General features: G+C 38.0%; 3 protein-coding genes across 6 annotated transcripts in view; 2 read left to right on the plus strand and 1 right to left on the minus strand.

The window, feature by feature from the left end:
- Nucleotides 1–1,180: 1,180 nt before the first annotated feature.
- On the minus strand, nt 1,181–13,808 carry hnrnpk (heterogeneous nuclear ribonucleoprotein K). 3 transcript variants are annotated; one of them, XM_065247717.2, is made up of 16 exons: nt 13,761–13,808; nt 12,988–13,095; nt 8,142–8,239; nt 8,007–8,063; nt 7,401–7,444; nt 6,540–6,612; nt 5,929–6,042; nt 5,723–5,851; nt 5,328–5,650; nt 4,672–4,725; nt 3,947–3,989; nt 3,785–3,800; nt 3,569–3,604; nt 2,371–2,438; nt 2,117–2,286; nt 1,181–2,016 (listed from the first exon to the last, which is right to left on the minus strand). In XM_065247717.2, the coding sequence occupies exons 2-16, from the start codon at nt 13,040–13,042 to the stop codon at nt 1,986–1,988; spliced, it is 1,311 nt and encodes a 436-aa protein (XP_065103789.1). In that variant the 5' UTR covers nt 13,043–13,095; nt 13,761–13,808; the 3' UTR covers nt 1,181–1,985. The 3 variants fall into 3 exon arrangements, with proteins under 3 accessions (XP_065103789.1, XP_065103787.1, XP_065103788.1); XM_065247715.2 differs by having other exon boundaries at nt 5,929–6,045; XM_065247716.1 differs by having other exon boundaries at nt 5,929–6,045; nt 13,741–13,765.
- An 83-nt stretch (nt 13,809–13,891) lies between these two features.
- rmi1 (RMI1, RecQ mediated genome instability 1, homolog (S. cerevisiae)) lies at nt 13,892–16,693 on the plus strand. Its single transcript, XM_065247714.2, has 2 exons — nt 13,892–14,195; nt 14,859–16,693. The coding sequence occupies exon 2, from the start codon at nt 14,887–14,889 to the stop codon at nt 16,546–16,548; it is 1,662 nt and encodes a 553-aa protein (XP_065103786.1). The 5' UTR covers nt 13,892–14,195; nt 14,859–14,886; the 3' UTR covers nt 16,549–16,693.
- A 1,808-nt stretch (nt 16,694–18,501) lies between these two features.
- ntrk2a (neurotrophic tyrosine kinase, receptor, type 2a) overlaps nt 18,502–25,772 on the plus strand; it is a 52,743-nt gene continuing 45,472 nt past the window's right edge. For both annotated transcript variants that reach the window (XM_065247718.2, XM_065247719.2), the window contains exons 1-5: nt 18,502–19,248; nt 19,825–19,899; nt 19,987–20,058; nt 20,175–20,243; nt 20,670–20,812. In XM_065247718.2, the coding sequence (XP_065103790.1) occupies nt 19,043–19,248; nt 19,825–19,899; nt 19,987–20,058; nt 20,175–20,243; nt 20,670–20,812 (565 nt within the window). In that variant the 5' untranslated portion in view covers nt 18,502–19,042. The remainder of the gene's footprint in view (nt 19,249–19,824; nt 19,900–19,986; nt 20,059–20,174; nt 20,244–20,669; nt 20,813–25,772) is intronic.

Raw genomic sequence — 25,772 nt, forward strand, 5'->3', positions numbered from 1 at the left:
TTAGATACCAAATCATATATTCCCTGCCGCATTTTGTCCACCATTTTATTATCCATTATGTATTCAAATGAATACAACCAGTGCCATGTTTTTTAATTGTTAAATGGGCTGACGCAACTTCATATAATATAACAGTTCCAAATGATTCCTGCCCACTCCTTATTTTAACCCCCAAAAGTCACTACATGAAACGTCCACTTTTGGCATGACAAGATGTCTTAAAATATATTAATTTTTCTAACATTTAAACTTAGAACACATTATTAGATTACTCTTTGACTTTATAAGTACACATAAATGACAGCTTAATGATTTGTTTTATTTTTTGTGTGCATGTACTTCAAGACTACATAGACTTTTTTTCACTGGTGTACCTTACTTCTTTAGCAAAATTAAAGGTGTTTGTGATTTTTTTTTCAGCTTTAACTCTTTAATTCTTAAGTGTAACATAATTCAATGAATTACAGAAAGTAATTTAGGACTTAAAAAACAATCCCTTATTGTGGTGTTCCATTTTCTTCCACATTTAGATATTTAATTTTTTTAACTCTTAGAAAGTACTATTTTGTGAAGGCAATCTAAATATAAACGTATATAACAATATTGGTTCTTATTTACATAATGTTAGTCAATTTAGTTCAGGGTTTCAATTAGAAACTTTCAGACAATAATAAAAAGAAGAGTAAATGGAGTTGTTTTAATATTTTTTACTTCGTAGGTAAGACATTAACAGTCTTGTGTCAGGTTAAAGGTCACAATGTTTATTAGGAAAATAAATGGAACTTGGAAGCACCAGCAGAACAAGTGGAACAGGTTGAAGAAGCTGAAAGATGTGCACTGCAGTCAGTTTAATAACTGAAACAACGCAATAATTTTTATTTAAATTAAACTACACAATGTAGTGCGAGGTTGTGTTAACTTATTTTACCCCCTCTCTGAAAAAAACCCAAACGTGTTTTTCTGGATTTAAGCCAGGCGGCATACTTGTCAGGTTAGTTTTCCCTTTCTTAGAAACTCTTGGATAGTCAATATGCGGCTGTTATTGTCCTACAATCTCATTTTCAGTTCTTTATCACGAAGAACCATACAGACACAGTTCAAAGGTCAAAACTGTATCTTTTAAAATGCATTACATATTAAGATTTTGATACGATGTGGACAGGGCACTATCAGACCACACTGAAAAAATGGCATTTTCTTTATTTCAGACAATGACAAACTCTACAAATGTGTCTGGTTGAAGAACTTTATAGACAATTTGAGTAAAAAAAGAAAAATAAAATGAACAAAGGTAGGGTGTTGTCTGACACAAACTGGTCTAAAAGTTCAACTGGAAAACCACTGTTGGTTAAAAATCTGATGTTTGTGGGGAGGCAGACCTACAGTAAAACCAGAGGTAGAGTGAATATCTTGAAGACTAGATTAAAATCCCAGAACACAGATCAATAAACCTTACAAAAAAAAAAAAGTACTGAAAGTTTTCAGCATGTGGTAAAAATATTTGTATTTCTGAGGAGAAAAAACAAACAGCACACACACATGGAGGAGAGACTCTGAAGATATATATTCATGTCCATATAAATCAATTTTCCATAGCTGTGTTGGATATTTACATGTCATTTCTTACCTTACTCAACGCTAAACGCAATACAAACTCTGGGGTGTACATATGCGAAAACGTACATTCTGGACATTTCAGAATTGGAAAAAAAAAAACTTAACCCCCCAACACTCCCACAAAATATCTGAAAGCAGCTTACTTATCCAATGCGAAGTGGTTGTGTGATGTACATGAAAGTTGGCCCGTATAAAATGAAGTTATATAAAAACAAATCAAAAGAAATCAAATCCACAAGAATAACCAGAGGGTTCAAGCTCATATAATTCTAAGAGGGATTTCTAAAAAGTTGACAGAAGAAGAAGCCATCACGTGGTGGCAAGGATTTGAGCTGCAATTGGATGGATATCCTGAGAAAGGTGGCTGTTTAGCTTTGGCGTCCCAACAGGTGTAGAGCACTGGTAGAAGAAGAAAGAGAGATGTCACTTTAGTATTAGCTACTGTATGCCAGAACTGCATAAAATCCTATGCATGTAATACACGGGGTTCATAACATACCTGTTCTGTAACAGATACTGGGCGTTCTGTATCTGGTCTTGGGTTCCTGTGATGGTGATGATGCGATCTTCTGAACCTTGAAGTGGCTCGTCAATTTTGATTGATGCTCCAGACTCATGACGAATCTGTTTGATCCTCTGACCCCCTTTACCGATGATCGATCCTGCCAGCTGAAAATCGCAGAAATAATACGAGTTAAACGCATGTTACTCATTATGAGATTCATTTACTACACAAGTAAACCAGATACTTACATCTTTAGGAATTGTCACTTGTGTGGTGATAACAGGACCTCCCATATCGCTGTAGTTTCCTCTTCCACCTTTAAATTCAAATAGGAGATTAACAGTTTAACCCTTGTGGGTTGTTGAGGCCATTTTTGTCTTAATTTGGCCACAACTTTCTCTGTGTTTCAGAAAATTGAATGATTTTTGGTGCCAAATCTTATATTTACACATATTTTGAGAAAATGCACTCAACAATATGCCGTGGGCAAATTTACTACCCTTTCGGGTTGTTATCGTGTACAAAAAAAGCCACAAATTTATTTTTGAATGTGCATACATAAGTGACAGGTATTATAAGATTTTCTTCTTCTTCCTGTTTCTTTTCTTTTTCGTTCATGTATGTTATGGATGAAATGAAATGAGATGAAATAAAGAATTCAATTATAATTCAATGGCTGTATAAATGTATCAGATTAATATTTTTTCCAAATTTTTTTTCATAAATCTGTTAATCGCTCTCAGTACTGATCAAAACTACCAATGTCCTTGATTTTAACTCTTTAATTCCCAAGTTCAAAAGTGGTGTCACTGATTTGATGAAAAACCCCCACATAAAATTACTGATTTTCAATATAAAAAGTGATTGTGGACTGGATTTTTGTAACCTTTTTCACAGTCTTGGGCTTGTCAAAGATTGGTAAAAACATTGGCTTTGATGCATTTTTAGTTTTTGTGCAGCATCAGTTTTTATTTTTTTCTCCCTAGTTAGTTGTTTGTGGCTTTTTTGCACCATTGACTACCATTATAACAAAATTTTTTGATTACAGAGCCATGACACCTTATTATCATGCATTCTTGATTGTTGACGGTTTTTCCTTTTGCTAAGAGGTAAAATTGGTCATTTTTACTGTTGATCACCATGTGGCACCATTAACCCTTTAGTAGGCCTGTGCAACCCTTTAGTAGGCCAAAATCAGTGACACCACTTATGAACTTGGCAATTAAAGAGTTAAAATCATCGAAATTTTGTAAACATTTGGTATATGTTTGATCAGTACTGAGGTTGAAAAAAAAAAATGAATCTGATAAATGTTTATAGCAGTTTAATTCAGTGGCTTTTTTGTACACAAACAACCCGAAAGGGTAATGAATGGGAACCACCCACAAGGGTTAATAATCAAAATGTCAGCAGGCTCATGATTTTAATATAGGGAAGAAAACTTACCACCAGACTGATAGGAATCCCAAGATGAATTATTGTCTGATACAAAAAAGCAAGACATTTGTCATTCAAAAATTTAACCAAAACATACCACGAGCAGATTTAAACACAGGCCACAAGTACAATAATAATAATAATAATAATAATAATAATAACAATAATAATAATAATAATAATAGTTTACTACTTATTAATAAATAATAAAAATAAAGATCTTACCATATCCTCCATCATTCTGCAATGCAAGAGAAAACAAAACATAAGGATGAGAATTAAAACAAAGGTTTTTTTTTTTAAATGCCTGGAAACTAAAACCATATTTTTGTAAGTAAACAACTTCATAACAAACTAATTTTACAGCAGGACATAATGTATACTAACCATGCTGCCTCCATAACGATCACTGCGTCCTCTTCTCTCACCACTTAAAAATATTAAAAAAACAATGAGTGAAAAAGCAAATTATTAAATGCAATGGCTAATGGCTAAGAATTCATTTTGTGTAAGACTGCAGCTAACTTTTACTGATTTTTTTAAAGGTGACTATCACGAAAATCTGGCTTTTTCAAGTTTAACTGCTATAATTGGGTCCCCAGTGCTTCTATAAACCTAAAAAACATTAAAAAGATATAGAAATTTGGCTCCCCTTGTGATGTCATAAGGGGATAATACCGCCCTTAATCTGCACTATCCAACCACGGCCCTGCCATTTAATGCAGAGATCAACTCATTTGCATTTTAAAGGACACACCCAAAACGGTAGATTTTTGCTCACACCTACAAAGTGTCAATTTTAACTTGCTATTATAAATTATCTATATGATATATAGAGCTAGAACTTTAAATATGAACCCTGGAGACACCAAAGATTTATAGTACATCTTAAAAATGTCTTGTGAAATGTCCTCTTTAAGCAAATAGAGCAATGAGAAGAAATTCAGGTTGTTTACAGACAATACTCATGCATTGGGACATCTAAAAACAGATACAATATCATTGACGTAATCAATCGAACAGAAATCGAGCAAATGCAAGAGGCAATAACTCTCTGCCTTTGTAAAAAAAAAAAAAAAACATAAACATTAGGGGGAAAAAAAAACACATACTGTCGTCTCTCCTCCATGTGTCCACGATGTGAGCTATATGAGTACTGATCATCACTGTAAACAGACACACAGAATTAATATATCATTGTCCAAAATCATGACAACTACACACAAAGGAATAGTTCTCCCACAAAATAAAATTTAATGTATTCACCCTCAAGCCAACCTAAATGTACATTTCTTTCTTTCTGTGAACACCAAAAAGGTTGTTTTAAATATGCAATCACTGCATGTCCTTATTATATGCAACCCAAAAAGGACCAAAAACTACATCCATCCATCATAAAAGTAATCCACATTGTTCCAGAGGGTTAACAAATGTCTTCTGAAGCAAACAATAAATTATTGTAACAAAAATTATTATTTTTAACTTTTATGAAATCAAAACTTACACATTACAAATTAAGTAGTCATAAAAACAAGGTATGGAAAATAAATATATTAAGTATTGTCATATTTTCGTAAAATCTTCTGAAGAAAGAGTACAAGGAAAGACCATTATGTCATTTAGATATAAATTGTTACTGCGATCCAATTGTTCGGAAAAGTAACCCTACCCTTAAATATGAGAAACGTGACATTGCCTTTCGCAGCAAACACCACTAAAACAATGATAAATGTTCATACTGTAACATCTGCTGGACAAAGTGGCTCACCTTCTTCTGTGGTGGGGTGCTCCCATAGGCATATTTCGAGGAGGACGGCCCCCTCCTCTCCCTCCTCCTCTCTGAGGTGGAGGGGGGCCCCGGCGTGGGCTCATGTCATCATAGTCTCTCCTATTTGGTGCCATGTGGTGGCCCCCGCGCCCTCCGCTATGGGGCATACGGTCAAATCCACCTCCGCCGCCACGTCCTCTTGAGCCAAAGCCTCCACCAGGCCGACGCCCTCGTTCTTCGTACATGGTGGTGAAGCCGCCGTAGTCATACGTCTCGTCGTAAAAGTTGGGGTCATACGGCTGAGCACGACCTTTAATGGGAGCCTAGAAAAAACAAAGCAAGTAAGAGACCTGTCTATAAAGATGACTGAATATGATGATGTTGCTAAAACCGACCTCTACAATAAGCTCTAGCATGGTCTTAATGCACTCCACCACACGCTCTGCTTTCCCCCCAATGAGCACCACACGGTCAGTCGACTGAGGACAGCACTCCTGGAAGAGTTTGATGGTGGTCTGGGTGCTCTGAAACAGTTGAACAATTTCTACATGAAAATCTTTTCATTTTAATCAGTGCAGAAAAAAAATCCTTGTCCACTTACCTCACGAAGTTCTTTAATCTTCGCTCCCTTGACACCAATGATGCTTCCGGCTAGACTCTGGTGGATGAGCAGCCTCAGTTCACAGTCAAAATCTACACCCCTGTGATGCTGATACTGCTCCATATAACAAAACCAGAAGAGACATTTAGACTACGTTTACACTGCAATGATGTAATAAAACGCTAAAAAGTTTAGTAAAAATTAAGTACACACGACAACACTGTCAAAAACACCAGCGTTTACAATAATCCCAGCATCTGCTTAAGTTTGTGTTTATTAACCCTTTAGTTTCACTTCATCACACAGCTATTACCATTAAAGGTAAAAACATTTAATTCATTAATAATCTAGTATGTGTTCATTTTTGTCATAGTTTCTTCAAAATAAAGTTTTATTTGAGTGTTTTAAATAAAAATATTTTATTTTTCATTATGATGCGTAAACCCCGCCCCTTTGATTGCCATGCCCCCTGGCCCGCCCAACCCTACCACCTTAACTAACAAATTTTCTAAAAAATATAATTTAATTTAATTTCTTCAAAATAAGTTCTGGAAAAGCACAATACACAAAACCTGTGCTACAATCTTATATTTCAAATGAGAAAAACTTACCTCTTCCAGAGTAGGTATGATCCTCAGCAATATTTCTGCAACCGTGGGAATATCAGCATTGACACTGAGGATTCTGTTAAAGCAATGAATTGCATTTCACGAGAACACACAAGAGAGCCAATATTAGACAAACAACCAGCCTGAATGTAAAAATTCATTCTTTTAATACATCTAAATGCAAGTAAAGAGGACACAATGAGTGCCAAATGTAAGCGTGCACTCCTTTATGTAAAAGAGAAGTGGAGAACATAAGAAAAACAAAGCTCCTTTCCGCTGCTGAAACGTAAAAGTACAGGGAAGGTCAGATATGCAGTGAGACAGAGAGATTTAAAACTGATAAAAGTGGGGGGAATAACTGCAGAGAGAAAACAGGAATGAAGCGTAACTTCCAAATCCATTAGAAAAGATAGAAAAAGCAAAAACAGAAGAGCAGACTGGGGGCAGTGGAGCAAAAAGGAGTGGCTATCATCCTGACGTACCAGGATAAGTAAAACACCACAGTAAAACACAGCGGGAAAAGGAGAAAATGTACATTTCTGCTGCCCTTTAACCCTCAATAGCTAAACTCATCCTTGTGTAACCAAAAAACTTTTATATGGAAGTACTTGCCTTTAAATCTACAATAAATAATGTATTTTTCTTTTAATGTGGACGAAAAGGGAGACAGGTGGGAAAGAGCTTTTTTATATGACAGAAAAGGCATTTTCACACAGCATAATAATAGTTCTTCAAAAGAGTAAAACTCATGTTTTATGGCAGTAAGGGAGTATTTTGTACATTAAGGAAGTTAACACAGTTCTGACATTGGCAGTAATAGAGCTGATATGACTTGGAGGTTTGGAGTATCTGAGTGGCACGTACCGCTCGGGCCCACTGCTGTCTGGGACTGACACAGTGGCATTGTACTGCAGGGGGCGGGGCCAAGCGCCCAGAGCAATCAAGCACACGGATGTCAATGAAGTAAGCCGCCCATTAGGAAGGGCGCGATAATGGGTGTGGCCAACCAGGGAGTCAGGAGGTCAGACGGCAACGCAGGTAGGCGGTATGAGTCGATCCGGAATATGGGAATTGGCCAAAAATGAACAGAAAAATAAAAACAAGGAAAAGGGGAGAGGGAGTGGAAGAGGAATACACTTTTTAATTGGAAAAAACTTTCAGTTTGATTTTTGTTTATAATTTTCAATGTTGGAGGCGATTGGAGGACAGGAGAGGTACAGAGATTATGATGTTAGCCTGCATCAATGATTGGTACATTTCGTATAGGTTTCAACATATGCATAATAGAAGACTCATATACAACTGTACTGGGAAAAATCAAATGCCTCTTATATTTATTTTGTACAAGGAAATTGAGTCTAAAGTTACCTTTTGGGTTCTCAAACTACAGACATGTCAAAAAAGCTGCACCTATCACATTGTACACACATGAGATGTCAGTACGTGCAAGCTAAATGGCAATGTACTTACATCTGTGCGCAGAGCTTTAATGTTCTTCCCACCCTTTCCAATTACTGCTCCAGCATTCTGGAGAGACACAGTCAATTAGCATCATGGTATCGGATGAAAAATCTCAAACATTTTATAATATTTCAAAAAGTTTACTTTGCTCTGTAGCAGAATTCTGAGTTCCACCATGTCATCAGAGTTTCTGGAGCGCTTATGGGGTTTGTCCTCATCCATATCCTCAGCAGAACGCTTACCTGAGAAGAAAAAGAGTGGCCCATAATCACAGCCAAAAATAAATTGTAACTCATTATTTAAGAGAAAGTACAGCAGACCTTAAAGACCATATAAAATGGGTATTTAATCATAACAAAAAACGTTGACTGATCTTAGAACTCAGCTACACTTTGTTTATGTGCGTACTGTGCCGAAGTCTTAGGCCACCACCATCAGCTTTTGTTGTCATTAGTGATGCACCGATGTATCGGCCGCCGATATTTATCGGCCGATTTTTGATGAATTTGAAACCATCGGCATATCGGCAATAGCACGAGAAAGGCTGATACCGATTGTTTATTAATTAACTGCATAAAGAAATCCATTATATGTAAAAAATGAGCTAATGTTGTTAATAAAATAAACACTGAATAGCAAAAACCACCTTTGAAGGTTGTCATGCTGTCTTATTATATTTGTTTTAGCTTAATTTGTGCCTCTCTTATTATGTTGGTCAGTTGAATGTTAATTAGATCCAATCCATGTTCAGTAAAAATAATTTGATGCAGAAATAAACTAGCTAATAGACCAACTGTATAGTATTGTATACAAGTGTTTAATATCGGTTTCGGCATCGGTATCGGCCAGAAGTTGTCTGTTTAAATCGGTATCGGCCCAAAAAAATCCTATCGGTGCATCCCTAGTTGTCATCCATATTTATTTTTCACTCTTTTATTAAAGCAACACTTTGTAGTTTTTGTACCTTTAAATAATGTCTCTAAAATTATTTCAGTGATAGAACAACTTTTAACTGGACAAATTGTACTGTTGCTGCAACCTGAGCAGCCTCCTAGCTGCTACAAGCACACTCTGAAAGTGGCGGTGGAGGGTAGGAAACACAGCCCCGCCCCTCCCCCTGCCTGCAGAAGAGTGTCTGATACCAGGCACTGTTGCGCTTTTCAACCACATGGGGGAGCTGTAAGTCATTTTTACATGGAAACTACATAGTGTTGCTTTAAAATACAGGAAATTAAAAACAGAACTAAATGTTTTCTGTCAGTATTAAGTGTGACCTCTCTTGGCACTAAACACATCTTGAACTTTTTTGAAAAGACTAAAGTGCTGAAGTCATTCGTTTTTAAATTAGGATTTAATCTCATTTAGGTTTAAGAGATCTTGCAGTTTCCTGCTATTGCTCAAGTGTAAGAGGAGTTTACCCTAAATACTTGACACTTCAGCTTATACTTTTATACTGTTTTAAATGCTACATACACATGTCATGGATTGTCTGGTTGTTTTTTAATAAAGAAACTGAAAAATGATGATGTGTAATCATTATAACATTGCAAAAACATCTAATCTAATGGTGGCCTAATGCTGCATTTACACCAACCGCGGTAAGGGCGTGAAGCGCGAGTGATTTCAATGTTAAGTCAATGTGAAGACGCGTTGACGCGCGTCAGGAGGTCCCGCGGCGCGGAAGAGGCGTTCGGCGCGGAAGACGCGTTTCCGCCTCTTTCGCGCGTGAAGCTCGGGCGAAAGGCGCGAATTGAGCGTTGTGCGCGAATGGTGCTTTTTGTGCATCTTGCGGTTCACGCGAATTTGCGGCTGACGCCCGAGTTGAAAAATTTGAACTTTGGTGGAATTTCACGCCGCGTTAACCAATCAGGAGCCTGCTTGCTGCTGTGGTGGCAGCCCCGCCCGGAGTCACTCACTCAAGCAGTCACTCGAAGCTATATGACACAAGTTGTTATTTCTATAGAGGAGACAGGAATAAAAAGGACCTCGCTTGGAAGAGTGTCAGTAAGGACCTTGGGCAACTTGGTAAGTTGTAATACACGCTTCACTTTTGAGTCACGTGACGTTTATCTACCCGCGCCGTTTATTTTTCCCCATAGTAAGGTTACCCAATACAAAACTGGTAACTCTCTTGATAAATGCACAAGTAACATCAGTCATCTTGCAAACAGACACTCGCACAGCAGTTGCCCCTCCCACAAGAAGCGGATTTTGCTTCGGACGCGCGTCAAATGCTTGCTTTTTACACGCGTCTACTCTGCTCTACACGCGCGAATGCATCCAAATTGTTCAAGCGGCAAACCATGCGCGGTAGACGCGATTTTGACGCCCAAACCGCGTTTGGTGTAAACTCAGCATAAGACTTTTGCACAGTACTGTATTTTTGTGACCACACGTACAGAGGTATGTAACATGCTGGCCATGATAGGCATTGCAATTTGTCGCAACGCGAATGTGTCCAATGCCTGTGTTAAATAAAGTAAACTTTGTAAGTATACTGTGTTCAATTGTAGATGGAGAAAAAAATGAAGGTTGACTTGTTGCCTCATGAGGCTTAACTTCGGAGGCATGGACAGACTTTATAAGCAGCGTAATGGAATTAATGGAAATGCTATTTTATCATTTAAATATGTAATTATCATACTGAAGTAAACAGGAAATACATATTCTTCTGATGTAATTAAATCAGACAAAAAAAACAGATTAGATTTCAGATTAGAGGTCGACCGATATGTTTTTTTCTCTGGCCGATGCCGATATTTAGATATCAGGGCTGCCGATGGCAGATGTGTTTGGCCGATTTTCTATATTTACAAAATGTCCTCATCATTGGCAGATATTTTAAATGTAAAAATGTCACTATTTAAGCCAAAGTATTTAAAAAAATTATGACTGGACTTTCTGAAGAGTTAACCTCCTCTGCACCATGCATTTATCAGACACAGATATTACCTGACATTCTGCTGTCATCATCTTTGATCAGTTTTTTACCATGGCTTTTTTTGCTTTGTAGGATAAAATCCTTATTTGGTAGACCTGATAAATTATTTATTCATCATAAAGTTAACATAGTAAATGTCTGTTTTTTAGTTGAGACTGTTATTTACGGCAAATCTTTCTAAACACATTTACATTCTCATTTCTGAGGCGCTATAAGTGACTGATTGTGCTGACAGTGACGTCTTGTGAGTTTAGTGTTGGGACAGATCTGTTGTTTCAACCGTTCATTCAAACGAATCCGTTCAAAGGAGTCAGTTCGCGAATCGGACGCGCTGTATGCTAATCCAGGCTGAGCAACGCAAAACTGTAAATAAAGTGTTACTGTAACAACACGAAAAACATTTCCTCTGTGGATATGATTTGGTCTTCCGACCTTTCGAAATCGTTTCAGTTTTGTTTTGTGTAACATGCGTGAGGGAGAAAGCAGAGAGACAGTTTAAAGACAGAAAGTGTGCGCGTGCGGCTCTGCTCACGCAAACAAAGATTATCACTCATTAATCACATGAAATGAGCCTAATCTTTGCACAGACAGTGCACCGCGAGACATAAGCCCGTTGCGCTGTCGTACTGGCTGCTAAATTCACGCGATCCCGCCCTTGTTTACTAACCCCTCGTTCAGACAGCCAGCGACGTTATCGCTGTGTGTCGCTCATCTCTTTCAATGAGGCGTTTCTAAATCTGCTTGTCATAAACAAATGAGTACCATCCACGCCAGTAACTGACGAGAGAAGGATGATGTGAACTCCACTGCTTCGTTCTCATTGGTAGTCGCTCCGGAAATTCGCTTGACATTTGCATAAAGTTAAACTTTTCTTAACTTTCTCGCGTCGCTGGACACGCCCATACGGTCGCCAAAGGTCACTTTCACTCGTGTCGCCGGAAGTCACCTGGTTTCCATTTAAATGAATGAGATCACGTCACTCTGCAACTGCTGGTCGTTGGCTGTCTGAATAGGGTGTAAAGCTGGCACGGCTGCAGAGTCTCACACACACGGGAGCGTTCTGCTTGCAGCAAGAGGCAGCGTCACGAGTTCTATAACAACGCTTAGGTGCACTCAGATGCGTCTGTCTATTAATCTGCCTTATTTTGCAGCAAAACCAGCCAAAGCCGATTTTTTTAAATACGCCAAAAATCGGCCCGGACGATAAATCGGTGGACCTCTATTTCAGATGTATCATTCTTTTTAGGCACACCTTTAGGCTGTTGTTTTCCTCTACTCCTGTCATATTTATTTTGTGCTCTCTGCTTTGAGCCACTAGGTTCACCCTTGCGCCTACTTGGCGGGGAATTCGTAATGCCCCTTCTGATTGGTCTAATTTGGACAATCTGAGCATGCAACACACAAATGATAGACGTAAAAAAATCTATTCAAGTTATCTCAACCCTCTGCGGTATAGATATCGCATACACTTTTATCACGATTACGATCATTTTTTTTCCAGGACTGTCATGCAGCGCTACTTGACATTAGAAGTGGACGTGCCTTGATATGCTGCCTTTTAAGAGCTTTAGGATGCAGTCAAAGTATTTACTTTGATTTAACATGCCATTATAAACTTTGACAAAAAGCATGCAACAAAGAAAAAAAATACATTTGATTAATTTTGATGTTCATTTTAAATTTATTGGAACTAGGACTGCACAATATTGAAGTAAAAATGCGAAATGCAATAACTTGCTAAATATTGTGATATATACGACATGCAATACCATAATGCTTTATGTTTGTATAATCAGCCTTAAACTTTATTAAAATATATTTTAAAACCGAAAATTATACAAAAACACATGCTTCACATTCTTCCTGATCGTTGACCACCTTCCAAAGGTCAGAAAATAAACAAACACTAACATAAGTGTGCCAGTCTCTTTGCTAAAACTTTGACTATACACAGTCTTTTGAATTATGAAAATAAATAATGTATTGCAACGTACTGCGATGTGTATGTTGATGTTTGCGATATATCGCGCGACCCTGGATTGGACTTACCATTACTCTCCCTGCCAAAAGTCTCCTCGTCATGTGAATCGTTTTCAGGATCCATTATCTCTACACAGCGAGTGGATATGAACAGTTCTCTCTTGTTCTGATGCAAGCCTAAGGTAAAATACAAGTATTGTATGAACAAATGTTTAAAAGAATTGGGAATATAATCAAACATGGTTAAGAACAGTTTGCCTTCAGTTTAGACCGAAACTCAACCCCCCATTTAACAATGTAACATGTTAAACCTCTCAAACATAAGGTAAATACATATACATTTTTTTTACGTTTAATTGCGTAGGTAATGCTTAAAATCTTTCGTTTTATGATAACTGGAGACAACTTTAGCATGATTTGGAGACACAACCTTAATCTGAAACGAACTCAACACTTCCTGTAATGGCTTGGGTGCTAATTAACAATAGATGGTTTCAATGGGATAAATGAACTAGTTAACAACGTATCCATTCACCACGTTACTGAATGTGTTTACAGCCATAATTAAATAAGCAAAACATAAACGTATTAAGCCAAAACATGACAAACAGTGCGTAAATAAGGAAAGAGCTCGTCAAAGCTGTTAGCTTCCATTAGCTAACAGTGATAAAGCTAACGATCTAGCAAAAGAAATGTAATGCTAGTGCGACGATTAGCCTCCCGCACGGAAACACACATCGAATATTCAAGACCGTAAGTGTGTTTGACATTAAAATACACTATATTTACTGTAGATAAACAACGTGTAAAGAATTTTTGTACCAGGAAACGTTTCTACCGACCTGTTCGAGTTGTCGTCGTTGCACTCCCCCTTCGTAACAACAATTGACGCACAAAATCTTGGTAACGCCGATAATGCCTCGACCAATGAAAGCGCCTCCCTCCACAAACACGACGCGTTATGATTGGTCCAAACCGAAGCGCAACCAACCCTAAACCAAAGACACGTACAGTCATTGGACAAATATAACGTCAATCTTATATAACCACCCAAACAGCATGAACTGTTGATCTTCGGGAAGCAGAGTTGGGTTTCATGCCTTAAAACTTTAATTCATTATTAACGAAATATTGATGATGTTCGTAATTAATCTCTGCAAGTGAAAACATATCGCTGTCGGAATTATTATAACAACACACCGACTGGAGGAAAGCGGCGTGTAAACTATCTTGAATTCAGCCTGGACTGAGATCAAAGTGAAATTAATCTATTTCTGGTAAGTGATCTACTTGAATTAACGTTACTCTGAAAATAAATTATTATAACAATATTTATTTTTTGTAATAACGTACAATTAAAATGTTTTATTTATGTAATTTTATTATGTATCTTTTTATATATGTAATATTTATATATTTGTGTAGTGGCATGGCCTCTCCGTATATATATATATATATTACACAAGTTTCTATTTCACAGCATCTTTAATTAGAAATAATGTAGGGCTGCATAACAAGTAATCGCAACTAATCGTTTGCAGAATAAAAGTTTTTGTTTACGTGTGTGCGTGTGCGTGTGTGTGTGTATTAATATTTATATATTCTTCTTATAATCTTCTTTATTCTTCTCCTTAATAGTTATATATTCTTATATATCTTAGACATGTAAATTTATCTTAAACGTATGCATGTTTATGTATTTATAAATACAGAATTATGATTATTATTATGATTATTATTACACACAAATATGATTTAAACAAAACTTTTATTATGCACACGATTAGTTAAGATTAATTATTTTGCAGCCCTAAAAATAAAGTTTACTATAAAATCATAACTGGATGTTAAAACTTTACATATTTTTTTAAATATGCCAAAATGTTAGTAATGTCAAATATGACATATTTGTTAATTTATCCCCCCTTTCTTTTTAAAAGATGAAACAGCTGTGTTTGGGACGCTGAGATGTACACAACAAATGAAGGCCGGGTTACCCAGGACTGGCTGCGTTCGGAATGGCACATCTTGGTTCCTCCTGCCTGGTTGGATGCTTGTGTAAATTGGGTAAAGGAGGAGGCCAACGGAGGGGCCATGCCTCAATCCCTGCTGAACCAACGGGTTTTAGAGCAGTGGCTTTTAACTGACCTCCGAGATCTGGCCCACCCTGTGCTTCCTGCGGGCCTTGCCGATGCACAGAAGACAGAACTGAACAGCTGTTACTGTATTCAAATGGACTCCTTACTCGACGTCAGCCAGCCTGCATACAATCAACTGCAGCGGATTCGAGGCACCGACCGTTCCAACGAAGAAGTCTCGGCCGTTACGCAGGAAACTCAACGGCCGTGGGAGGCCAAGCCTACGCGCATGTTGATGCTCCAACTCACGGATGGAGTGCAGAATCTGGAGGGCATGGAATACCGGCCTATCCCGGCCCTAAGTGCCAACCTGCCACCTGGCACAAAGCTACAGCTGGCTGGACCAATTGTTGTCCGTCTCGGGGTGTTGCTACTGAAGGCAGAGAACGTCAAAGTATTGGGCGGGGAGGTGGAACAGCTCTTGGAGATGTATTCTCAAGGCAGAATGCTTAGTGGAATATTGGGTCTGCCTGAAGAAAACCATCCACAGGTTGAGGAACCCGATGACCAGGAGCTGTTGGCCAGCGTAGAGGCTGCGGTAGATCTTCAGGTTGCTGACAGTGGCTATGACAGCTTGACATCAGAAGCTTCTTCCAGACCATCTGTACCTCGCTCTCAGTCGCAACGACATTTAAGTCCACATCCTCAAGTAACTCCCATTTCCAACGAAGACAACTGGGATATGGTTGAAATTCCAGATGAGGACTTTAGCAATATTCCGGATCATTTCGATGAAAACGTTGATAACAATATGATCGAAGAGGACTTTGATGACATTCCATTAGAAGAACTGGACCGTGTGATGTGTCCCATAGATTCAGAAGTCCTAGGCACACGGGAACACGCCCATGAAGTTGATCAACATACCTTTATTGCTCCAAACTTACCAAGTCTTAAAAGTGCAGGACTGAGCAACACAAAAAACTCCTCTGACATCAGCATCCACCAAAACACGTCTAAACATGAAATTCCCGCTGTGGACAAATCTAAACCGGTTGCAGGTAGCTCTACAAACCGAACAGAATCTTCTAGCAGTGAGCGAAAAGCTACATGTGTTTCTGACACATCTGTACCCAGGTACCTCTGCACAATACAGGCTGGCTCTTGGCCACCCACTAACGTTCAGGTTTTAAGACTCCAAGCCTTTATCGTGACACTGGTGGGGAACTTGAGCAAAACTGGAGGCGTTTGGAAATTAGGGGCCACCATATCTGATGGAACCGGGTACTTGGATGTGGATTTATGCGATGAGATGCTCGCAAACCTGATTGGGTTCTCGGCAACAGAGGCCAGACAGCTGATGAAGGATCCGGCGAGACGCAGTGAGGTGAACAGTGGAATACAGCACTGTCAGAGAGAACTGGTAGACATGTGCTGTATGATGAGTGTGAAAGTCGATCAGATGGGCAGAGGAGTTGTGTTGCGTGCCGATCCGCTTACTGAAAAGGAATGCTTTGAGCTGCAGAGAAAAGTGAAAGATAAAAGAAATTAAATGATGTTTATTTCCTCTAGTCTTTTGAACTGACAAAAATGCTTCTCGGTGAAAACAAACTAAAGCAACTCTGGTAGTGGTTTTCTTGATTAGATGATTTCAAACATGATTTCTTTTTGAATTTCTGAAATGCACCATCTACCAGTCATAATGCATTTTATGCTATTTTTATTTGTTATTTTGTCGTTGTTCAGTATTTAAAATAAACAATTTAAGTCTTTTATTTCCATAAAAATTTTCTTAGATTTTCTTTAATGCGATAGTTCACCCAAAATGAAAATTACACCATGATTTACTCACCCTAAAGCAATCCTTGATGTATGTGATTATCTTTTTTCAGACAAACACATTCAGAGTTATATTAGAAAATGTCCTAGCTGTTCCAAGCTTTATAATGGTAGTAAATGGTACTTCTGATTTAAAGCTCAAAAAAGTATAATGTTGAACATAGCGTACAAGACATTTTTAGTTTGTAAAGTTTCAATATGAGTATTTTCCTTACAAAATTGCATCGATTGCGCTCACAAGGCCTGTATTTACCCCTGGAGTCGTGTGGATTACTTGTGTGAAAGATGGATGGACTTTTTAGGGCTTTAAATCAGAAGCACCATTTACTACCATTATAAAGCTAGGAACAGCCAGAACATTTTCTAATATAACTCCGATTGTGTTTGTCTAAAAGATGATAGTCATATACATCAAGGATGGCTTGAAGGTGAGTAAATCATGGGGTAGTCTTTCATTTTTGGGATAACTATCCATTCAAATTTGTTGTGGTGCGTACCTATACAAAAGGCCTAAGGCATGGCTATAGGCACTGGGCATTTTTAGGTGATTGCTTGCTGCCTTAAAAGCGGGTGCATGAATTTTGAAAAACACTTTGGAAAAGGGTTCCAAACACACTTGTAACCAATCAGCAGTAAGGGGCGTGTCTACTAACCAACATTGTTGCCTGGGTTGCGTTTGTGTGGGGCAGGTCTATTAAAAGAAGGTACAGATTTTATTGGAGTATGTGTGTGTTTGTTTAGGAGATTTCAAATGTCAACATTGGCTTTCAGAGATCATGCACCCTGCCTTTAAAACGTAAAATATATGATTTCTATGTTTCTTCAGTTTCTCCTTTTAAAGTCTATAACAAGTATTATTGTCTGATCACTTAAAATGTAATAGCACACATTCCCAAAATTTCCTTACAAGTTATTATTTATGGCCGCAGCACAAACGAACGATGCAGGATAAATTGCATACATTAAGAGGGTTAGGTATGAACAACATTAACAAGCACTGCCTAAAAACCCAGATAAAGTCAATGTTTTGTGATTTGCTGTTTTGCACATAAATCGTCATACATGATGCAAAGAATGTTTTGTTAAAATATAACCTTGATATTGATAAAACTGACTAAGACTATGTCAAAGATTGAAATCAAATCCTGAAACTCCTAATCTCATCATTAGATTATAAGACTTTAGCCTGGATTTCACAGACAGGGTCGCAAATGGTGATGATGCATAGAATTCGCAAGTAGGGCCTATAACCAAACAAAATGTGTAAAGAATTACAACGTGCACCGGTAGATGGCAGCAGTTGGATGTCATTCTGCAAACCATCAATTAAAACCAATTGAGAACCTGTAATGAACCAGCTAATTCTCAGAAATAATTGATTCTAGATATTGCTGTCAATGGTTATTGGGATTACATCATAAGGGGAGATCTGCAATAATCGTTCAGTTACGCAATACAAATCCACACTCATGTTTGCTCACAGTCCAGCAGTTAGGTTCATGACATATGCCATAGGTACATCCCATAGTTTCAGTAAATGTGTGCCCCACTCCGCGCACACGATCATGTCTATAATTTGCCTCTGATTTATATTCTCGACTCGTGCGTCGAGCCTGACGTCATGATAAAGATGCTTCATTGCTGCGCGTAAACCACATCACTTTTGAGTTAATTGGTGGCTGTCCTTACCCTAATCCAAGCAATGTGAGAAAACAATTGCCCTGATATTAATTGGCCAAGGACTCGCAAGGAGCGATGCGCGGTAACGCATGACCTTGCGTTATGCATTGCCATCAAATAATCCGTACAGCAGCCTAAGTCTTAAAGTCTTGTGGCAGCCATTGTGATGTTGTCAATAATCGATAAGGTGTTTAAATGATCTCTTCGCCCTCTCTCACCGTCTCCTCCCCTCTGATGCGCTGCGCATCATCTGGCTCTGCGCGCACTCACTTCAGCGCTCGCATTTCTCACGAGCGCGTCTCCTGTCCTTATCGCGCCGTCTCGGACGCTACAATTAACTCATCTCATGCCCACCACCGGTTATTCTTTCTAAATCCAGACAAAGGCGGAGGAACAGTTACACTTAACCAAAAGATCGCCTGCGCGTTCCGATCCATTTCTGCGTGGACGCTCCAGACGCGAGCGCGCGTATTTTGCGCTGTCTCCACGCATTCAGGAGTCTTAATTCTGGCGGCGAGGACCCGGTGATGAGACGGCTGTGGTGGGGGTTCGGCATGGCGGGCTGGGGGTTCGGTTGGATTCTGGTGCTGCTCGCGCTCTGGAGGCCCGGTGCCGCTTGCCCCGTGCTCTGCACGTGCAGTGGGGTTCGGATCTCCTGCGTGGACTCGGAGCGCAGTATCATGGCTTTTCCCATGCTTCAGTCCGAGGCAGAGATGGAGAACATCACAGACATGTAAGTTTAACTGAAAACACCTTTACTTTTACATTTTTAACAAATCTTTGGTATCGTGCTTTGGTCAGCAGTGATTCAAACAGCTAGTCATTACTTTTCACCATTGTATTTTTTCTTTTGATTTACTATACTTGTTCCACAGCAATCTTTCTTATTCAAATGATCACGCAATCATGTTTTCATAAAGTAGGCATATTATTACAAAAACAAGATTACACAAGATTACAAAAATATTATTCCATACTACAGTGGTTCTTATGTTAGACAGATAAATTAGATTTTTGTGGGCAGGTGTTAGATGCATAACAAGAATATATGGTTGTAATGTCATTGAAAGGATTTGCGTTAATTTAATGGACTGAGTTAGTTGCAGGTAAAATCACAGTTAGTCATTGCAAAGGTTTACTTTAAATTGAATAAATTACAAGTAGAAAAGAAATATATTTTTAGCTTATCTTCATATGGTAAATAATAATAGTAAAAATATAACCACATAAAAAAGTATGCAAAAAATTCTGCACTATAATTTATTTTGGTAAACAAAGAGCAAGCATTTTGTTGTTGTTTTGTATACAGATACATTGCAAATCAAAGCAGTTTCACTTCCATTAATGAAAAGGATCTCAACTTATATCACAACCTAAGAAACTTGTAAGTACAAAAAAACTGAACCAGTTATGATATATTTTTACTATTGTGGAAATTTGTAACATGAATGTTTCTGTTGTTGTTCTTCAGAACGGTAACAAACACAAGGCTCACGTATATTTCCCGGCAGGCCTTTCAGAACAACCTGAAACTACAATATCTGTGAGTTTGTTATGGTTTGTCAGAAAATGCTGTTAATTGGCAGATTTGAATTGTTTATAAATATTTTTATCTGATAAATTGCTGGTAAATAGTGTTTTATGTTTTGTCCTTTACAGAAATCTCAAAGAAAACAATCTGTCAAATCTGTCGTGGAGGACATTTCGTCATTTAAACATCTCATACCTGTAAGACTTTTTTAAACCCAATAGTGCAATTTATGATTCTAGTATTTATAATTGATATATTATAGATATAATACAAAAGAGGCAGAAATATTGTACATGATATTTATTCCAAAGTCACGCGTTTCAGAAACCGAAAATGAAGTATCCATTAGCAGGGCTGTTTGAAAATGATGTGACTTATACAATGAAAGCTGACACTGGAAATCTAATACAATGAAAGCTGTTAATTTAGCCAAGCAGGACTGGTTATAGACCGATAATTTCAAAAAGGCCAAATAAAGGCAGATTAACAGGCCTGGACGCTATATCTGTCAATCACTAATGCGTATTATTATGTTATAATATATCAGTGGTTATAGTGGTGTGGAAGTTTTTGTTCTTAAGCTTGTGACATTAGAGGCTGGGAAAACTCTCTGTGCGTTTCAGGTTGCTGGCAGGTAATCCTTTGCAGTGCTCGTGTGATAACGTGTGGCTGAAACATTGGAAAGGAGAAGAGGCCGAGGAGCTGCTGTGTGTGGAGGAGGGAGGGAAGAGGAGATCTTTTTCCACGCTAACACTGCCTAACTGTGGTAAGAACAAACTGGTCATAAAAAGAAGGAAAACTCTCCTTTCGGACTGTCACTTTTCTGTCCATGAATGGAAAAGAACATTTTTGTTGTCACGCGGAATCAAATTTTCCTTGATCGTTTGAGATAAAGAGTTCATTGTACTATGAAAACATAGTGTCCTAGTGAAAAAAGACCATTGAAGCTAACTGCAAAAATATCTTGTTCTGTCATTTCATGACATTCTGACATGAGACGGATTAATACACATTTTTACACATTGACATCCACATTTACACGTCATGGATGCACATGAGAAACTCACAAAGAGATATTATAGATTCAGAGACATTATTTTTAAATAGTTAAAAGTTGTAAAAAAAAAACATGTTTTGTCAAGAGTGAAACAATACAGCAGTACTTTAACAAATATGGTTTGGCCTAACATTGGGAAAGATTATCTTAAGTTTATTTATAAAAATTCCCGGGATCATTTCAATCAGATTTTAACAGATTATTTGGAGCGCTGCTCTTTGGGTACCACTGCACTGCAAAATTTTGCTCCAACCCTATCCAAACACATCTGATCCAGCTAATCAAGGTCTTCAGGATCACTTAAAAAAATTACAGGTAGGTGTGTCGGAGCAGGGCTGGAACTAAACTTTGTCGGAAAGTGGGTCTGTAGACCGGCTGTGTCCAAAAGTGCATTCCAAGGTAGAAAGGCATCAATGCACGTTCGAATCCAATGTTTTCTTTACTACCTGCCTCCTGAGATATATTTTTGAAGGCAGCATAGATGTACCCTTCGCTTCCTTCAATGTCCCACAATTCTATGCGTGTGAGTTCCCGGGAATGTGATTGGTCGAGCCTGGCCAGGTTAAAAAAAATAACACAGGGACCAAGAAAGCAACTGGAGCACAGTTTTAGTGTGAATAAAGTTATATTTTCACTTTTGATTGCATTTCTAGCAAGAAATTAATATTGTAGGTTTTAAATATTTGATTAGTTATCACTCTCTGTTTATATTTCAAACACAATTTTGTTACAGCGCCTATGAAGGCGGGGTCAGTTAAAAACAATATCGAAACTGACATCACACCTACAACTTGCGAATAATAGAAGCACTATGCTGCATCTCATTTCATGTGTGAAAAAGGCTTAAAGACGCTGCAGCAAAACTTTTTCTTAGGGCAAGAGAAAGGGTGGATAATAATAATTTTTATTGCAAAAAATATTATTTTAAGGTGACCATAGGGATAAAGTGTTCCGGTTGCTCTGTTGGTAGAATATTGCATTAGCAACTTAAATATTGTTCATTTAATTCAGCACATATAATAAAATGATTTAATAAATTATAAATTGAATGCACTGTAAGTTGCTTTGGATAAATGCAAAAAGCATAAATTTAATGCATATTAACAAAAACAAGATTGTTATGAACATTAAATACTGCAAGAAAATTTTAAACAAAAACCTTTTCGGTAACTACAGTAATGTAAGAAGTTTGTATTTAGGCTTCCTCTTTTTTGATGGTTAAGTTGTATGTGATAACCCCTAAAATGTATTTTATTAACAGTAAAAAGTTGGATCAAATTAAAATATTACTATATTTGGTATATTTTTCACCTAAGTGGAAATTTTAAGTTAAAAGACTTACTTATTAGGTGTTACCAATTTAAGTAATCTTTTTGAATACACTTTTTATAGTGTATTTGTTTTTATCTATGATTATGTTAGATACATTTTTTAACCCCATGCCAAAGATAGTATATTGTGAAAAAATATGTCTTCTTTGTTATAAAATTGTTCATGCTGCCTTAAAATTTTGAGTTAATTTAACATAATAACATTCGTTAACTCAAAGTTGTGTAAAAATGAGTCAACTAATAATTTAAGTTGAATTAATTAAAAAATTTAACACAGCATGAATACTTACTTTTTTAAGTTGAAACAACAAATAATTTTTTACATTGTAATTAATGTAGTCTTATAAACATCTTACACTCCTAAGAACAATTTTGCATCTCCAATTTACATCCAATACATTCACACCGCACTTTGATCCCAGAAAAGTTCGGTAAAATAGGCAGAGAGGTTTCTGTGTGAACACAAACACGTCCCGTAAATGTTCTGGGATTGCCACCTTAAAGAGGACCTAGTAACACTGCCGTAACATTCACAGAAAAGCATTCTGTGTGAACAAGATGTGGAAACAATGCCGTAATGTTGCGTTTACACCAGCCGCAGTAGAGGTGGTAAAAACGCGCTATTCGCACGTAGTTGGACGCTTAAACATTTGAGTTCACTCGCTTCATTCACGCGGAAATTTGCGTCATGGGAGGGCTTCTGCGACTCCGCTGCCACTCCGCTCATTTCCTGTAATCACGTCACTACTACAGCAAGGTCCTGATTGGTTAATGCGGCACGGAAATCCGACACAGTTCAGATTTTTCAACTCCCGCGAGAATTGAGCGTTGGTGTGGGAAACGCGCGAGTTGAAAAATCTGAACTTTGTCGGATTTCCTCACGAATTGAGCGTTGCCATGGGAATAATGTATAACGCACCACAGGATAATAATCAGCGTGTAATCGCGACTTTGCATTGACTTAAAGGGATACTTCACCGATTTAGCATTCAGCTTTGTATCTGTAGAAACCCGGCAGTATTACTGAATGACCATGTTTCCCTCCATCATTTCCCCCTGAGAGGAGAGATATCTGCATTTTGGTTCTGCAAAAAAGTCCTCCGATGATGCAAAAATCGTCATATTACATCATCGGAGGACTTTTTTGCAGAACCAAAATGCAGATATCTCTCCTCTCAGGGGGAAATGAGGGAGGGAAACATGGTCATTCAGTAATACTGCCGGGTTTCTACAGATACAAAGCTGAATGCTAAATCGGTGAAGTATCCCTTTAACAGGTAAATCACCCGCGCTTGCCGCCTCTACCATTGCTGGTGTAAACGCAGCATAAGGGATGTGCTATAGGTTGTCATTGCAACCAGAAGTTATGGTTCTTTGACAAAGGGATTTAAACACAGATCAACATTGTTTCAACGCTTTGGAAAAAATACGTCATGTCTTTACGGGATCATTACGGCATGTGTGAATGCACACACAGATTCTGGAAAATAATTGGCAGGGTAAATTAACCAAAAATCAAATGATTCCAGACAAATCCCGGATGCATTTTCTGTGTATTTTCCGTAATCTCTGTGTAAAAGGGCTTATTTCTTTGAATTGTTTGAGGAAACCACAGACAGCCTGACATGGGTAGACCATGCAAACTCCAAACCCAGGACTTAAACCTCCTTGGTTATTTCAAGGCTTGATTTTATTCGGAACATGGCTATTTATTAAGAGTCAAGTTTGGGTCGTTTGTTTGTTAAGATAGGTCTTGTCCACGCTGTAGTTTTATGGCTGTGGCTTAAGTCTTGGATAATTATTGATCCAAAGATCAGCCTCCAGCCAAGCCTATTTTAAGCATTACCACAGCGAAAGGGCCTCCAGGGAGGAAGCGAGAACAAGAGAGAGGAAAAGGAAAAATAGAGTGAGACAAGAGGAGGGGGGGATCCCCAGAATGCAAAACACTGGGACATTTAAAGTCAGATTCTGCTGTGAGCGTCTGCTGGCCTGTGTCCAGACACTGTCTCTGTTTCCTATATTTTGTGCCATGAAAGAAAATGAGCTGCCTCAATGACTTGTTTCAATTCATCACAGTTTGGGGAAAGACTAGAGTGCCAAATCTATACGAGAGATTTTTTTCAAGTGTGTCATTTGCAGTTTAACGCATACAGTCAATAAATCTTACGAAATAAGTAGTCAAGCAAACCTGTTGTTTCTGCTGGTAGAAAAGATGCCACGGGGCACAATGATAAGGTTATTAAGTGTGGTCGTCTGGGTGCAGATGGAGATAGAGATCTGCTGATGACATCAACACATAGACAGTCTGAACTGTCCACACTGTACCCAGCAGGCTAGAATGGCATTCCTGTGACACAAGGGGAAAAGCACAAGCGATCCGGAATCGAAAATCACAAATAATAGAAAATAATAAATTAAACCGTACTTCACAATAAGTTACCATGAATGGAGAACTATTTATTTATTTATCAAGGTAATATAAAAAAATAATTTACTATTGTTGATTGTCAAAGGGATAGTTCACCCCAAAATGAAAATTAGCCCATATTTTACTCATCCATTCTAGGTGTATATGAATTTCTTAATATCCTGTCTCTTTCATCTTTATAATGGGATTGGATAGTGCCCCATTTTTAAACCTCCAAAAAGCCCATTCATCAAAAACTAATCCATACAGTTATTAAATGTATTTTGAGGTAAAGCGATGGGTTTTTCTAAGGAAACATTTGAAGAGCTCAGATGCAAAACTTGGTGTGCATTTGACACCAAGGTTACCACTAAAATGTACAGGTGTGTCTCAACGAAAATTAAGCTACCGCCAGCCACACGATGTCGCAAATGTCGTTAGCCAACTTGGTTGAAAAGGACGCGCGAGATAATTTGGTCCGTTTAACAAAAACACATTGATTTTAAACTACCCCGAAATCCCGATGAGGCTACTATTATATGTCCGAGGCACACGTGAAACTTTTAGACCCGAATCCTCTTGGGTCGGACCTCAGGTTTTTGGATCTAAGTGGACCCATGAGGTAAAAAAGTATTTGAACGTATTAAACACGCAAAGAGCATTCGATTATCATTATCTCAGTTTTGATGGAGGTGGCATTTAGTGGTTTTTGCATCCGAGCTCCTTATATTTCAAACTTTAGCAATTACGACTGTATTTATATTTACGAGAAAGTTGAGGTCAGGTGGAAGGCAGAAGACTGACCTCCAATGTTACAAAAACCCATGGCGCTGTAACTTAAGTGGGGCACTATCTAGTTTCATTAAAAAGCTTAAAAAAGAGTCAAGATATTATTTATTATAACTCCAACAGTGTTTGGCTGAAAGAAGAA

Source organism: Paramisgurnus dabryanus, chromosome 11 (genome assembly GCF_030506205.2).
Source record: "Paramisgurnus dabryanus chromosome 11, PD_genome_1.1, whole genome shotgun sequence".
NCBI classification, from domain to species: Eukaryota; Metazoa; Chordata; class Actinopteri; order Cypriniformes; family Cobitidae; genus Paramisgurnus; species Paramisgurnus dabryanus.